At 37.9% G+C, this 14,056-nt stretch overlaps 1 protein-coding gene across 2 annotated transcripts in view; it reads left to right on the plus strand.

Annotated features, from left to right (window-relative positions):
• The window catches only part of TFB1M (transcription factor B1, mitochondrial), a 63,171-nt gene that overhangs the window by 13,689 nt on the left and 35,426 nt on the right, over window positions 1–14,056 (plus strand). For both annotated transcript variants that reach the window (XR_004352534.1, XM_032651244.1), the window contains exons 3-5: window positions 3,053–3,161; window positions 4,511–4,662; window positions 12,440–12,559. Coding sequence is in view for 1 of the 2 variants with exons in the window: in XM_032651244.1 (XP_032507135.1) it covers window positions 3,053–3,161; window positions 4,511–4,662; window positions 12,440–12,559 (381 nt within the window). In the remaining variant the exon portion in view is untranslated. The remainder of the gene's footprint in view (window positions 1–3,052; window positions 3,162–4,510; window positions 4,663–12,439; window positions 12,560–14,056) is intronic.

Below are 14,056 nucleotides of genomic sequence, written 5' to 3' on the forward strand. Positions count from 1 at the left end.
TCCCAGACTTAAAATGTTTAGCCTCTAATTAGTATATGCATTTCAGCTATGCATTTCTCAACTTCTAATTGATTTATCAGTGAAATAAATCTTTGCAGGTTTCTGGACCCTACAAATTTTGGGAGCCCCAAATCTCACAGGCTAGGAGAGGAGTATTCCAGCTTCACAGAAAACTGAATGCCATTTGAGCATTCACTTATTCATCAAATATATATGAAGCACTACTGCGTACTATTGCAGCTGTAGGGGATATTAAGCTAGATAAGAAACAGGTGCCCTTAAGGGACCTATGTTGTTGCAGGGAAAAGAAACTTAAGTATACATAATTGTAATACACAGTGCTCTCAAGAAGCATGTGCAAGACACATTGCTGCCCCAAAGGTGTAAGTGATCTACAACTGGGTGCCCTGGTCCATGTCTCCTCTCTGGCTTCTGTGGTGGTGCTTTCATCCATCCTCAGTTGCCTCAGTTAGTGAAGAGGAGAGTTAGGAGAATTAGTTAGCTTTAATTGAGCTAGAGAAGAAGGTCCAAGGGATGCTCAGGGCAAAAGTTCCTTGAATTGGAGCCAAGGTTCTCTGAGCTCCGTGAGCTGAGATTTAATGTGGGTAGAGGGTTACCTCTTCCTTTGTAACCTACTTTAGATGTGTTTATTTTCATTGATTTTAGTCACTCCTGCATGTTGAGCTTTATAAGCTCAGGGATTGCATCTGTTTTTTTTGTTGTTGTTTGTTTTTTAACTAAGGACTTAAAGAATCAAGCTTTGTGTTGGGTCCAGGGCACTTAACACAATGCAAATTTATAGATGGCTTAGCTGTAAGGCTCTTTTTAGTTAGGTGCCAGCACTTCAGTATTTTAAGAGCATTTCTTAAGATGTGATGCGAAGATGGATGAGATGGAGGGAAAAAAAAAGATTAAGGAAAGAGTACGTTTTTCCTTTATTTATTTTTCTTTTTTACTCAGAAAAACTGAAGGAAGAGGAAGGAAAGCAAATAGTGGAAGGTAGAAATAGGCTGAGAGGTAGCTTTTGTTAAAACATGCAGGGTGGGCTTCCCTGGTGGTGCAGTGGTTGAGAGTCCGCCTGCCGATGCAGGGGACACGGGTTCGTGCCCCGGTCCGGGAAGATCCCACATGCCGTGGAGCGGCTGGGCCCGTGAGCCATGGCCGCTGAGCCTGCGCTTCCGGAGCCTGTGCTCCGCAACGGGAGAGGCCACAACAGTAAGAGGCCCGCGTACCACAAAAAAAAAAAAAAAAAAAAAACCATACAGGGTAATTCATTAGGTTGCAAGTGCCTGTGGATCAGAAGTACTTTAGGGGTACTCTGGTCAAGGAAGTGATTCAGACTCTGCCATGTACAGCTTGGCGACAACACATGACTTTCTGCTTGTTTGACTCTAGTCGTCGATTAAGTTAAAGATCTTGGTAATATGTAGAATCCTTTGTATATATTTAGGCTACAAAGATTTAGTTGAATTAAGTCCATCTCTCCTATGATTTGCTCCTAATTAATTCTCAGTATTTCATTATAATGTCCTTAGTCTCTAATTTATTTTTTATCAATAATTTTTAATTGAAGTATAGTTGGCTTACAATGTTGTGTTAATTTCTGTTGTACGGCAGACTGATTTGGTTATACATATATATACGTTCTTTTTTTATATTATTTTCCATTATGGTTTATCATAGAATATTGAATATAGTTCCCTGTGCTACACAGTAGGACCTTGGTGTTTATCCATCCTACGTATAATAGCTTGAATCTGCTAACCCCAAACTCTCAATCCTTCCATTCCCCACTCCCCCTTCCTCCCTTGGCAACCACCAGTCTGTTCTCTATGTCCGTGATTCTGTTTGTTTCAAGATAGGTTCATTTGTGTCATATTTTAGATTCTACATGTGTTACCATATGCTATTTGTCTTTTCCTTTCTGACTTCACTTAGTATGATAATCTCTAGTTGCATCAGTGTTGCTGCAAATGGCATTATTTCGTTCTTTTTTGTGGCTGAGTATAGTATTCCATTGTATATATGTACCACATCTTCTTTATCCATTCATCTGTCGATGGACATTTAGGTTGTTTCCATGTCTTGACTATTGTGAATAGTGCCACTGTGAACATTAGGGTGCATGTATCTTTTTGAATTATAGTTTTGTCTGAATATATGCTCAGGAGTGGGATTGCTGGGTCATATGGCAATTCTATTTTTAGTTTTCTAAGGAACCTCCGTACTGTTTTCCACATTGACTACACCAACTTACATTCCCACCAACAGTGTAGGAGGGTTCCCTTTTCTCTACACCCTCTCCGGCGTTTGTTATTTGTAGACTTTTTGATGATGGCCATTCTGACCGGTGTGAGGTGATACCTCATTGCAGTTTTGATTTGCATTTCTCTAATGATGAGCAGTGTTGAACATCTTTTCATGTGCCTATTGGCCATCTGTATGTGTTCTTTGGAGAAATGTCTGTTTAGGTCTTCTGCCCATTTTTTGATTGGGTTTTTTTGTTGTTGTTGAGTTGTATGAGCTGTTTGTATATTTTGGAAATTAAGCCCTTATGGGTCACATCGTTTGCAAATATTTTCTCCCATTCTGTAGGTTGTATTGTTTATGGTTTCCTCTGCTGTGCAAAAGCTTGTAAGTTTGATTAGGTCCCATTTGTTTATTTTTGGTTTTATTTCTGTTGCCTTGGGAGACTGCTTAGTCTGTAATTTAAAAAGACAGGTAAGAGTTGAGTTTTTGCTAAATCTGTACAGAAATACAAGTCATTCTGCGGGTCAGAATTAAGATAATGTATTACTTGTGATGTTATAAGCTATTGTTATACTAGTATCTGCCACTATCCCCAGTCATTCTTATGTGTTGAAAGTCAAACACCACAGTTGCCTGTTGGCAGTGGACGCAGTTGACACAGCATGCTATTAGTTCATTAATGATCATTCTTAGTCTGGCTTTTCAGATTTATTTAACGATGCACAGACTTGAAGAAAAAAAAAATAGTTCTACTCTTCTCCAAAGTGTATGAGCTCATTTTATTGACCTTTTTGTAAACTAGATGCTTTCTGATGCAGCACCTGGAAAACTGAGAATTGTCCATGGAGATGTCTTGACATTTAAGATAGAAAATGCTTTTCCAGAAAGTCTCAAAAGACAGTGGGAGGATGGTAAGTGACTTTTGGGTTGGTTTTCTTATTTTCTTTTGTAATTATTTAGATCACAAATAGTTATGTTATTTATTATACATTATAAATGTTTATTATATATTTATATTAAAAATTAAATGAATAGAATTAAATAGGTAATGCACATTGCAGTTTTTTTCTGCTTTTCCACTTTGTTCCAAAGTAAGATAAAGTAATTTGATTTTATAATTCTAATTTATTTACCTGATATTTTTCAGATACTTTGGGTTCTGTTCAAATAAACTTTCTATTTTTATGATACCATATAAGGATGGAATGAACTATAAAGTGTTACTTTTTCCAAGTGGTGAAAAAAGAAGTGTTTTAGTGAACCAAGCTGTACCCACACCTTTCTAACTTTATTTCCATTGTCTGTCACATTCAATGCCTAACCAAGGTGCTCTTCATTCACAAACAGTGTTTACTGGGTACCTGCTATGTGCCAGCTCCTTGGAATACATAGATAAATGGGGTGTGTTTCTTGCCCATAAAACCCCTCAGAACACCTGGAGGAGCGATTCTGGCATGCCCCCACGGCTGCCCCCCTCGTCTCTGGCCGCTGCACGCCAGGCTCCCACTGTCCTCTTCTCGGCACCAGCCTTCAGGTTTCTGCCTGCCCAGCCCATCACAGACACAGTGACAACCGACCTAACTGCCTGCTTCAATCCATCTCAAGTTCCCTGGCATTAATCTGACTGTTACTCTCTTCTAGACTATTTCTCTGCTCCTGTCTTCCCGATACCAGGCGCTCCTATTCCTCCTTTTACATTGTTGGGAGCTTTCTCTAAGTATTCTTTGCTGGTGGTTATTTTTCCAGCCACATCTTACATGTTGTTTCTGAGCTGGGGGGAAGGGGTGGAATCTGCTGTTCCCATGCAGCAGGTTTGCCTGGATTGCTCCTCCCCTGTGGTTTCACTTACCATGTATATACTGCACACACTTAATCTTCATGTCCAGCCTGTATCCCCTGCCTAGGTATCTGACAGCTTCATCTGGGTGCCCCATAGGAACTTTGACCTCATCATGTCCAAAGCAAATGATCCTTTCCCTCAAACCAGTTCTTTTTCATATTTTTCCTAAGCCAAAACCTGAAGACTTTGACTGACTGAATAGTAATTAGGTAGGATTTTTTTCCCTTGATAATTCAAAGCGGATTGTGAGAAAACACGGCTTCTGAAGAATAAATGGACTGGAAAATACTCAGCCATATCTTTTTGTATATTTTTGTTTGATGCTGTTAATATCCAGTTTGATTTTACTCTTAGCTAAAATTGTATTCAGAATATATTGATGAAATAATCATTCCAAGTTTTTTTTCTTATGCCAAACAGATCCTCCAAATGTACATATTATTGGAAATCTGCCTTTTAGTGTATCAACTCCACTGATTATCAAATGGCTTGAAAACGTTTCTCATAGAAATGGACCTTTTGCTTATGGCAGAACCCAGATGACTTTGACTTTTCAAAAGGAAGTGGCAGAGGTAAGTTTTAACTTTTTCTGGCTATTTTATCATGTGATCAAATTACCAAATAAAAAGAATGTGATAATTTGGAGTTGAGAAAGGGAAGGCGGCTGCATGTCTTATTATTCAATAGATAGACTTTGATTCAGCTAATAAGCCTGCTAGGCATTCCCATGGCTGGAGTGTTCCAAGTTTGTCTCTCTAGAAAATAAACCCTCAGAGCAGATGAGAGCAGTTTTTGAAGTGCAGAGGTTTAAGGAGGGAATCTGTAGACTATAAGCATTTTTTAAAAAAGTCATTATGACATATAAATACAAACGAGTATATAATGTATATGCATGGCTTTGTGTACGTATGGCTTAATAAAAAGAACATATGAATCTCTACCACCCAAGTCAAGTTAATAATTAAATTATAAACATCTTTGACACCCTCTTCTATACCTCATTCTGATTACATCTCCTGTCCCCCACCTGCTACCAAGATAATCTATACCATGAGTTTGCGAATTATTATTCCCTGCATAGTTTATCGCATAGATTCTTATCTGTAGAATTAATATACTTTAGTTCTGTCCATTTTTTAACTTTATACAGGTGGGTTCATACAACGTGTATTCTTTTTATCCTGATCTGCTCATGTTCATAGCTGTAGTTTATTTGTACAGCTATTTACTACCCACTCTTTGACTATTTATCTGTCAGATTTATGTGTCCATTTTCCTGTTTCGGGACCCTGCATTAGTTTCAGTGTTTGATTATCACAAACAACTGTCATGAACATTCCTATTTTGATGTCAACTGGTGCACATAGGCAAGATTTATTTAGGGTATAAACCTGAAAGTGGCAATGCTGGATCATTCTGCAGCTTTAAATTTACCACTCTTTTCTGCAGTGTCTAATCCGTTGTTAATTTTACTCAGTTTATTTTTCATTTCAGATATTGTATTTTTATCTCTAAAAGTTTCATTTGAGTCTTATTATATCTTCCCTTTCTCTCATTATGTTCATGCTTTCCTTGGCATCCTTATGCATATGTATAATATCTGTAATAGCTATTTTAAGATCTTTGCCTACTAATTTCATTACCTCTGTCATTTCTGTACTGTTTTACCAGTTGACTTTGCCCACCCTCTTTGCTATGTGTCCCGTTTTTCCGCTTCTTTGCAAGCCTGATAATTTTTGACAAGATACTGGATGTTCTGAGGTTTTTGGTTTTTTAATGTTGGGAATGCTTCTGGCATCTAGTGGATAGAGGTTAGGGATGCTGATAAACATCCTTCAGTGCACAGGACAGTCCCCCACAGCAAAGAATTACTCAGCACTAACCAGCCCAAAATGTCAATAACGCCACAGTTGGAAAAACTTTGTTTTAGATTATTTGGCTATAAAATCCATCACAAAAATTCGGACCCTTTTGTGTTTGTTAGAAACTCTAAGATGACATCCTCTTTTTCCTAAGGTCCTAGTCGTCTCCTCCTCGTGACTCTGTTAATTCTCTTCTGTTGGTTTGAATTGAGGCCATGCTAATAGTTCTTATTTTCTCAGCTTTTGGATTTGTCCTTGGTTTTTCTTTCTCAGCTGACAGGATTATTATGGTATTTCTGTTCTTCAGTAACACAATAGAAATGCAAAATACTATGTACTCTGATTCTTTGGGGGGAAAGAGCAAAGGAACAGAGGCTGAAGAGGTGGGATAACATTTTCAATGACTGAGTGTCAGTTGTGCTTATTAATAATAGTGTTGCTTCCACTTAACCGTACGCAATTATTTTTCTTTAACAAAAAGTTGATTTTAGTATTAATATTGAGAAGAGTTTGTATTGAGTCTGTAATTAACGGAGTGCTTTGGAAGTGTAGATAACACTGCTCCTCTGACTGATTTTTGCAAGTGAAAGTTTCAGTGGGAAACTAAGCAGCATTGTCTTATGTAAACTCTGTTTGTTCTTGACACTGTCATATTTGTAATTTTGTATTTAGCCACAGAAAGCACTTTTAAACATTTGCTTGGCTTCGCTTTGTGAGTTACAGAACAGAAATGAGCATGTTCCTCTTAAGACTACAGGGTGTAAATTTAAGAATTCAGCTCACACATTATGAGGCGTGTAGACAGTTTAAAGTTAACAGCTCATAAAATAGAATCAGACTGTGTAGCAATAAATGAGACCTTAACAAATCTCATAGATGATGAAACTGAGGTTCCAAGTGGTTTAATGTCTTCCACAGGTTGTGGAGCTAGTTACAGGGAAAGCTGAACTTGAACACAGGTCATATGTTTTCTGCTGAAGTCACGATGTTCACGTTCTTTCTGTGGCCAGACCTGTGGTCTTTTCTTTCTGGGTCCAGCATCAGCCTCTTCATCTCCTGCCATCTCCAGGGGACCCTGGCTGGTGAATGGTCACATCCCTGGCGGGGAGGAAATCACCTCTCCGTTAATTATCTAGTTCTCATCGTCCCTGGTGTTTGGCTGTGCAGCTTCTCAAGTATAAGCCTAATTTTTCTATTTGTACTTACAATTATTTTAGATGAATAGGAAAATAAACAACACTGTCCTTGTGAATTCTTGGACCCGTTGTTTTTCTTATATTCAATCAGAATTTTTTAAAAGCTTAAGGGTTAAGAGTTTTTCTTTTTACTGAAAAATTACCTGGTTTGATTCCCTGGGCTTTTGCTTTTCAAATCTATCCTGTGATGGAGTTTGAATTTTCATAGCTTTACCTGCAGTACATCTATCAAAGAAACATCAATTCATGTTTGAGTGGTTGATCGACCGTTTAACTCTTATGCTAGCGTTTAATGCAATCTTTTTGCAGAGCTTTCTGGTTTGTGGCTTGAATTTTTCCTTAATAAATTAGGGACAGGTATGTGTGCTGCTTTCTTCTAAGTTATAAGATGTGATTCACATATTTTCATCTCCACAGCCTGTGTGTGTATTTGCTACAAAGATTGGATGGGTTACACTGGATAGGTGTCTATCAGGACACCCCTTCCCCTGGCATAACTGGATACATAGCACTCTAGGTGAAATATATTGTACTTAAGTGTGTCTTTATAGCAAATTAGCTTACCACCCATGCCTCCCTGGTTTGCTTTTTGGTTAAAGTGATTTTTAAATTCTCTTCAGTGGGAACACACCTTTCAGATGTAAAGTAAAATACTGGAAGAAAATCCAGGATGAGATCATTTAAGTCTGGGCATTTCTTTTGGTTTATTTTCTAATTTTGTGATTATGTTCATGCTGCATTTTAGTTTTACACAACGGCTTTGAATGCTGCCGGTTTGCACAATGCATTTTAAAAATTTTGAATCTTATGCCAGTGGTAAAGTTCCTTTTTTCTTTATAAAGAACTAGAAATATTTTTGACCATTTGATCCATAAGCTTATTCTTTAACTTAAATCTGTACTTCCATTATTTGTCTTTGTTTTTGATTTTTTTTTTTTTTTTTTTTTTTTGCGGTACGCGGGCCTCTCACTGTTGTGGCCTCTCCCGTTGCGGAGCAACAGGCTCCGGACGCGCAGGCTCAGTGGCCATGGCTCACGGGCCCAGCCGCTCCGCGGCATGTGGGATCCTCCCACACCGGGGCACGAACCCGTGTCCCCTGCATCGGCAGGCGGACTCTCAACCACTGCGCCACCAGGGAAGCCCTGTTTTTGATATTTGCATGAGAATATGTACAGTTCTCGGCTTTACATTTTAGAAGGGAAGAATTTATTTTGTTATATATACTGTAGCCACTCATCACTTGTCTTAACTTGACTTCCCGGTAATTTTAACTGTCCAAATACAGACAAGAGCCAGGTAATCTAAAGTAAAAAGGGTTGAGATGAGGGATGGCTTCTAAGTAACAAAATATGCTACAAAATCTACAGTTAACTTTGCCCATAGGAAATTTTCTCAGCATCTCAGATTAAAGCCTATTTTTAAATCTTACCTAAGGCAAAGCTTTTACAAGCCAAATTATGTGGTGTTCATGCCCACAGCTGGTTAGAAGCAGCAAAGTAAAAGGGACTATTAGAGTTTGACACGTGACAGTGAAGCAGGAAAGAGAAACACCCAGCACAGTAAATATATTGGGTTGGCCAAAAGATTCCTTCGGTTTTTAAGTAAAAATAAAAGACACATTTTTCATTTTTACCAAGAACTTTATTGAACAATGTACTCCACTACCTTCTGCCATTTTTCAGGCAACTTCACAATTCCATCTTCCCCAAACTTATTATCTTTTTGAGCAAAGAACTGTTCCAGGTGCCTTTTACAGTCTTCCAAGGAATTGAAATTTTTTCCATTAAGAGAATTTTGTAAAGACTGAAGTAATCGGAAATCCAAAGGTGCAATGCCTGGTGAATATGGCGGAGGAATCAGAACTTCCCAGCCAAGCTGTAACGGTTTTTGCCTGGTCATCGGAGAAACATGTGGTCTTGCATTGTCCTGATGGAAGATTATGCATTTTCTGTTGACTAATTCCGGACGCTTTTCATTGAGCGCTGCTTTCAGTTGGTCTAATTGGGAGCAGTACATGTTGGAATTAATCGTCTAGTTTTCTGGAAGGAGCTCACAATAGAGGACTCCCTTCCATTCCCACCATGTACACGACATCACCTTCTTTGGATGAAGACCAGCCTTTGGAGTGGTGATGGTTCATTTTGTTTGCCCCACAATCTCTTCCATTCCACATTATTGTGCAGTATCTACGTTTCATCACCCACCACAATTTGTTTTAAAAACGGAGCATTTTCATTACATTTAAATAGGGAATTGCATGCGGAAATACAGTCAAGGTTTTTTTCACTTAACTTATGTGGTACCCAAACAACAAAGCGTTGAATATAACCAAGCTGGTGCCAATGATTTTCAGCACTTCATTTGTATATGTTGAGTTCGTTGGCTAGCTCCTGGGTGGTGTAATGTTGAGTTCTCAATTAATTTCTCGATTTGATCGCTATCAACTTCAGCTGGTCTACCTGACCGTGGAGCATCGTCCAGCGAGAAATCTCCAGCACGAAACTTCACAAACCACTATTGACACATTCGATCAGTCACAGCTCCTTCTCCATACACTGGCACGAATCTTTTTTTTGCGTTTCAGTTCCGTTTTTACCTTTCTTGAAATAATAAAGCATAATATTCAGAAAATGTCGCTTTTTTTCTTGAATCTTCAATACTAAAATGGCTACACAAAAATTTACCAGTTTTGATAAGGTTTTTTCAATGCACGCTGATATGACAGCTATCACAATCTAACAAATCTGTTTCGAATGCAGTTAAAGACAGCTGAGTGCTACTAGAGCTATCTTGCGGGGGGGCCGGGGGGGGGACAAATGAACTTTTTGGCCAACCCAGTGACTCAAAAAGCGCTCCGTCTTTGACTGTTTAGTAGTACGGCACAGCACAGGCATACCTGGCCCCAGGATTATTCCAGTAATTGTTGGTATTTGTAATGTTGACTCTATCATTCAAAAGAGATTTAGAATGTCCAGGGAGTTCTAAGAACGTAGAGAAGCAGGCTACATTTTAGAAAAATAAGTATGCCTAATTGTTTTATCCACCACTCAGCTTTGTCCAATCTTAATATACTGCCATATTTTTCATATCTTTTATGAAATGAAATAGATATGTTTGGAGCCCTCTTCTATCCCCCTTTTCCCTCCTATGAATTGAACTGTCTTAAAATTGATATCATGCCCATGAACATGTTTTGCTTGCTCTACAGATATAAATAGATAGATATACACATGCACATAGAGAGTAAACAATAAATAATCTTTTGAAGTTATGATGTGAATGGAGTCATACTGTACATATTTTCTGTCAATTATTGTTTACTCTATTTGGGATTTATGTTGGTGTCTCTTGTTATTCATTGTAACTATTATTTAGCATTCCATTGTCAAAATTACCACAGTTTAATTATTCACCTATTGATGGACCTTTATATTTTTCCACTTTTTTTTGGATCCTACGTATAATGTTGCAGTGAATATCCCTGTACATATCTCCCTGTGAAGCAGGTCTCTAGGATATATTCATAAAGGTAGACCTAAAGGATCATCAGGGTTTACCCAACTTTAGCTTTGCTATATATATTGCCAGATCATAGGCCACAGTGCTTGTGCCAATTTCGCGTCTCACTAGCGGCGTATGGGAATTCCTGCTGCTCCGTATTGTTGCCAGTATTAGGTTCTGTCAGGTTCTTTTTCTGTTGTTTAAATTTTGTTCATTTCATGAATATGAAACTGTATCTCATACGGTTTTAATGTGCAGGTCCCTAATCTGTAATTTACTTACACATAGTTTATGGTTATGGTTCATTGGGGTTGCTCTTACCGTATTTCTCATCATATTTTCTATTAGTTGTTTATCTTTTGATTATGGAGCTATAGGAGTTTCTTCTGAGCACTAATCCTTTGTCAGATATCAGTTTCAAATACCTTGTCTCAGTTTGTGCCTTACCTTTATAGTATTTTTATTACACAGAAGTTTTTAATTTAAATAGAACAAAATACATCAGTCTTTTCTTGCTTCTGCTTTTTCATTATGAAGAAATTCTTCCTTACCATGGAGGTCATAGATATTTACTTATAAAAATTAAAAATTTTTCACTTCCTGTTAATTCACTTGGAATTTATTTTTGGTTGTGATGTGAGATATGGACCTCCATTGTCCTCCTTGTACATTCCTGTTTACAACAGTATCGCTGAAGGATCCTTCCTTTTCCCACTGGCAGCTGCTACCTCACATCTGTCACAGTTCAAATGTCCACATGTGCTTGGGTCTCTTTCTAAGGTTTTTGTTCCATTGGTCTGTTTGTACCTCTAGCAATACCATACTGCCTTAATTTTGATATCTGGCAAGGCGAGTCCCCCCCACCTCATCTCCACACAGCAGCCTCTGCCCCCTGTTCCCCCAGTTCCTGATGTTCTTCTGGAGTATCCTGGCTGTCTTGGCCCTTTGCTTTTTCATATGAAATTTATATGGAATTTAAAGTTCTTTCTAAAAATCCTTTTCGGTTATTGGTTGAAATTGTATTTATGAGTTAATTTGAATATACCTAATGTTAAAATAAAAATGTTTGGGGCTTCCCTGGTGGCGCAGTGGTTGAGAGTCCGCCTGCCGATGCAGGGGACATGGGTTCGTGCCCTGGTCCGGGAAGATCCCACATGCCGCAGAGCAGCTGGGCCTGTGAGCCATGGCCGCTGAGCCTGCGCGTCCGGAGCCTGTGCTCCGCAACGGGAGAGGCCACAACAGTGAGAGGCCTGCGTACCGCAAAAAAAAAAAAAAAAAAAAGTTTGGGTGCTTAAGAGAATAAATTCCTAGTTTTTTGTAAAAATTAGTTGCAAAAACAGCCAATTCTTCAATAGTTCTGAATATTCAAGGTTTTATTACATTTAAGTAAAGAAAAGCACACCCCTGAAAATGTTCATGCAGATATTGGGGTAGTTCATAAAATTAAAGCATCTTTAGTTCTTCATTATTCTTGCTAACTTTTTCATTTATCAGTACTTATGGATTACTTGTTTCATACAGTATCTTCTACATAATATAACAGTGGTTTGAAAATCCCAACAGCCAGTGGTAGGGAAGTTTTCTTATATGATTTTTTTGAGTGCACGGTATATGATATAATTCACGCTTCTTAGATGTACCTCAGTTAGTACTGGAGGAAAGTATTCTCCATGTTGGCTTTGTATCATGTCAGATAGCCTATGCTTTTAAAATTTATCTCAGAAAATCTACCTAGTGCTCATAGATAATGAATGAATTACTTGCTAAAATTCCTTTGTGTCTTTGTGCAGAGACTTACAGCCAGTACAGGAAGCAAGCAGCGTAGTCGCCTCTCCATCATGGCCCAGTACCTCTGCGACGTTCAGCACATCTTGACAATACCAGGTCAGGCTTTCATCCCCAAACCGGAGGTGAGTTTCTTTTTGTTTGTTTTAGCATACCAGAATTAGGATTTTAATTGTAATCTTTGCTCCTGTGAGTATGTCATAGGAAATTATCTCTAGAATCTGACCTTATATGCACACCGTACCACACCTTTTTCTTTACCTCTCCTAAATGAGAACCATAAACATCACAGTATGAATAGTTATTCTAATTTTTCTTCTCCTTCTATAGTGTGACCAAATGTCTAGGTTTATCCATGTTGCCCTGGTGGTGCTATTATCATTATTATTATTATCCCCTTTTACCCTTAAAAGTATCCCAGTATTTAAGATGAGTTATATGGTCACCCAATACTCAAAAAAAGAAATCAGTATTTCTTTGTGATTTCTGATGGAGACTTCTAACTAAAGTTACATCAAACATTATCTGTTTATTTTTATTGAAATATATTTGACATTTAACATTGTATAAATTTAAGGTATACAACACGTTAATTTCGTACATTTATATATTGTAATATAGTTGCCATTGTAGCAATAATTGGCACCTCTATCTTATTACATAATTATCCTTTCTTTTTGATAGTTGAAATAATTAAGTTCTAGTCTCTTAGCAAGTTTTATTATAATACAATATTGTTTATATTTACTGTGCATTATATCTCTAGGGTTTATTTACGACTCATTGTAAGTTTGTACCTTTAAACAGCTTCCTGTCCCCCCTTCCCCTGGTAACCACCATTTCACAAGTCTGGCTTTTTAAAATTCCACATGTAAGTGATAACATACAGTACTTGTCTTTCTGTCTGACTTATCTCACTTAGCATAATGTGCTCAAGGTCCAGCTGTGTTGTCACAGATTGTTGTGTTGTCAGGGTGTCCTCCTTTCTTATGACTGAATAATATTCCATAATATATATATATAAAATATACACCACATCTTCTTTATCCGTTCATCTATCGATGGACATTTAGGTTAGCTTCCCTGTCTGGCTATTGTACATAATGCTGCAATGAATACAGAGGTGCATGTATTTTTTTGAGTTAGTGGTTTCATTTTCTTCAGATAAATACCCAGAAGTTGAATTGCTGGATCATATGGTAGATCTGTTTTTAATTTTGCCAGGATACTCCATACCATTTTCCGTAGTGGCTGCACCAACTTACATTCCCAGCAGCAGTGCACAAGGGTTCCCTTTTCTCCACATCCTCACCAGCACTTACCTCTTACCTTCTTGATCGCCATTCTAACAGGTGTGAGGTGATATCTCATTGTGATTTTCATTAGTATTGCCCTGATGATTAGTGATGTCGAGCATTTTTTCATGTACCTGTTGGCCATTGGGTTATCTTCTTTGGAAAAAAGTCTATTTAGTTTTTCTGCCCATCTTTTAATCAGATTATTTGGGGTTTTGTTGTCATTGAGTAGTAGGAGTTCTTTTTATATTTTGGGTATTAACTCCTTATCCAGTATATGATTTGTAAAATTTTTTTCTCATTCTGTAGTTTGTCTTTTCATTTTGT

This window comes from Phocoena sinus, chromosome 12, assembly GCF_008692025.1.
Source record: "Phocoena sinus isolate mPhoSin1 chromosome 12, mPhoSin1.pri, whole genome shotgun sequence".
Lineage (NCBI taxonomy): Eukaryota > Metazoa > Chordata > Mammalia > Artiodactyla > Phocoenidae > Phocoena > Phocoena sinus.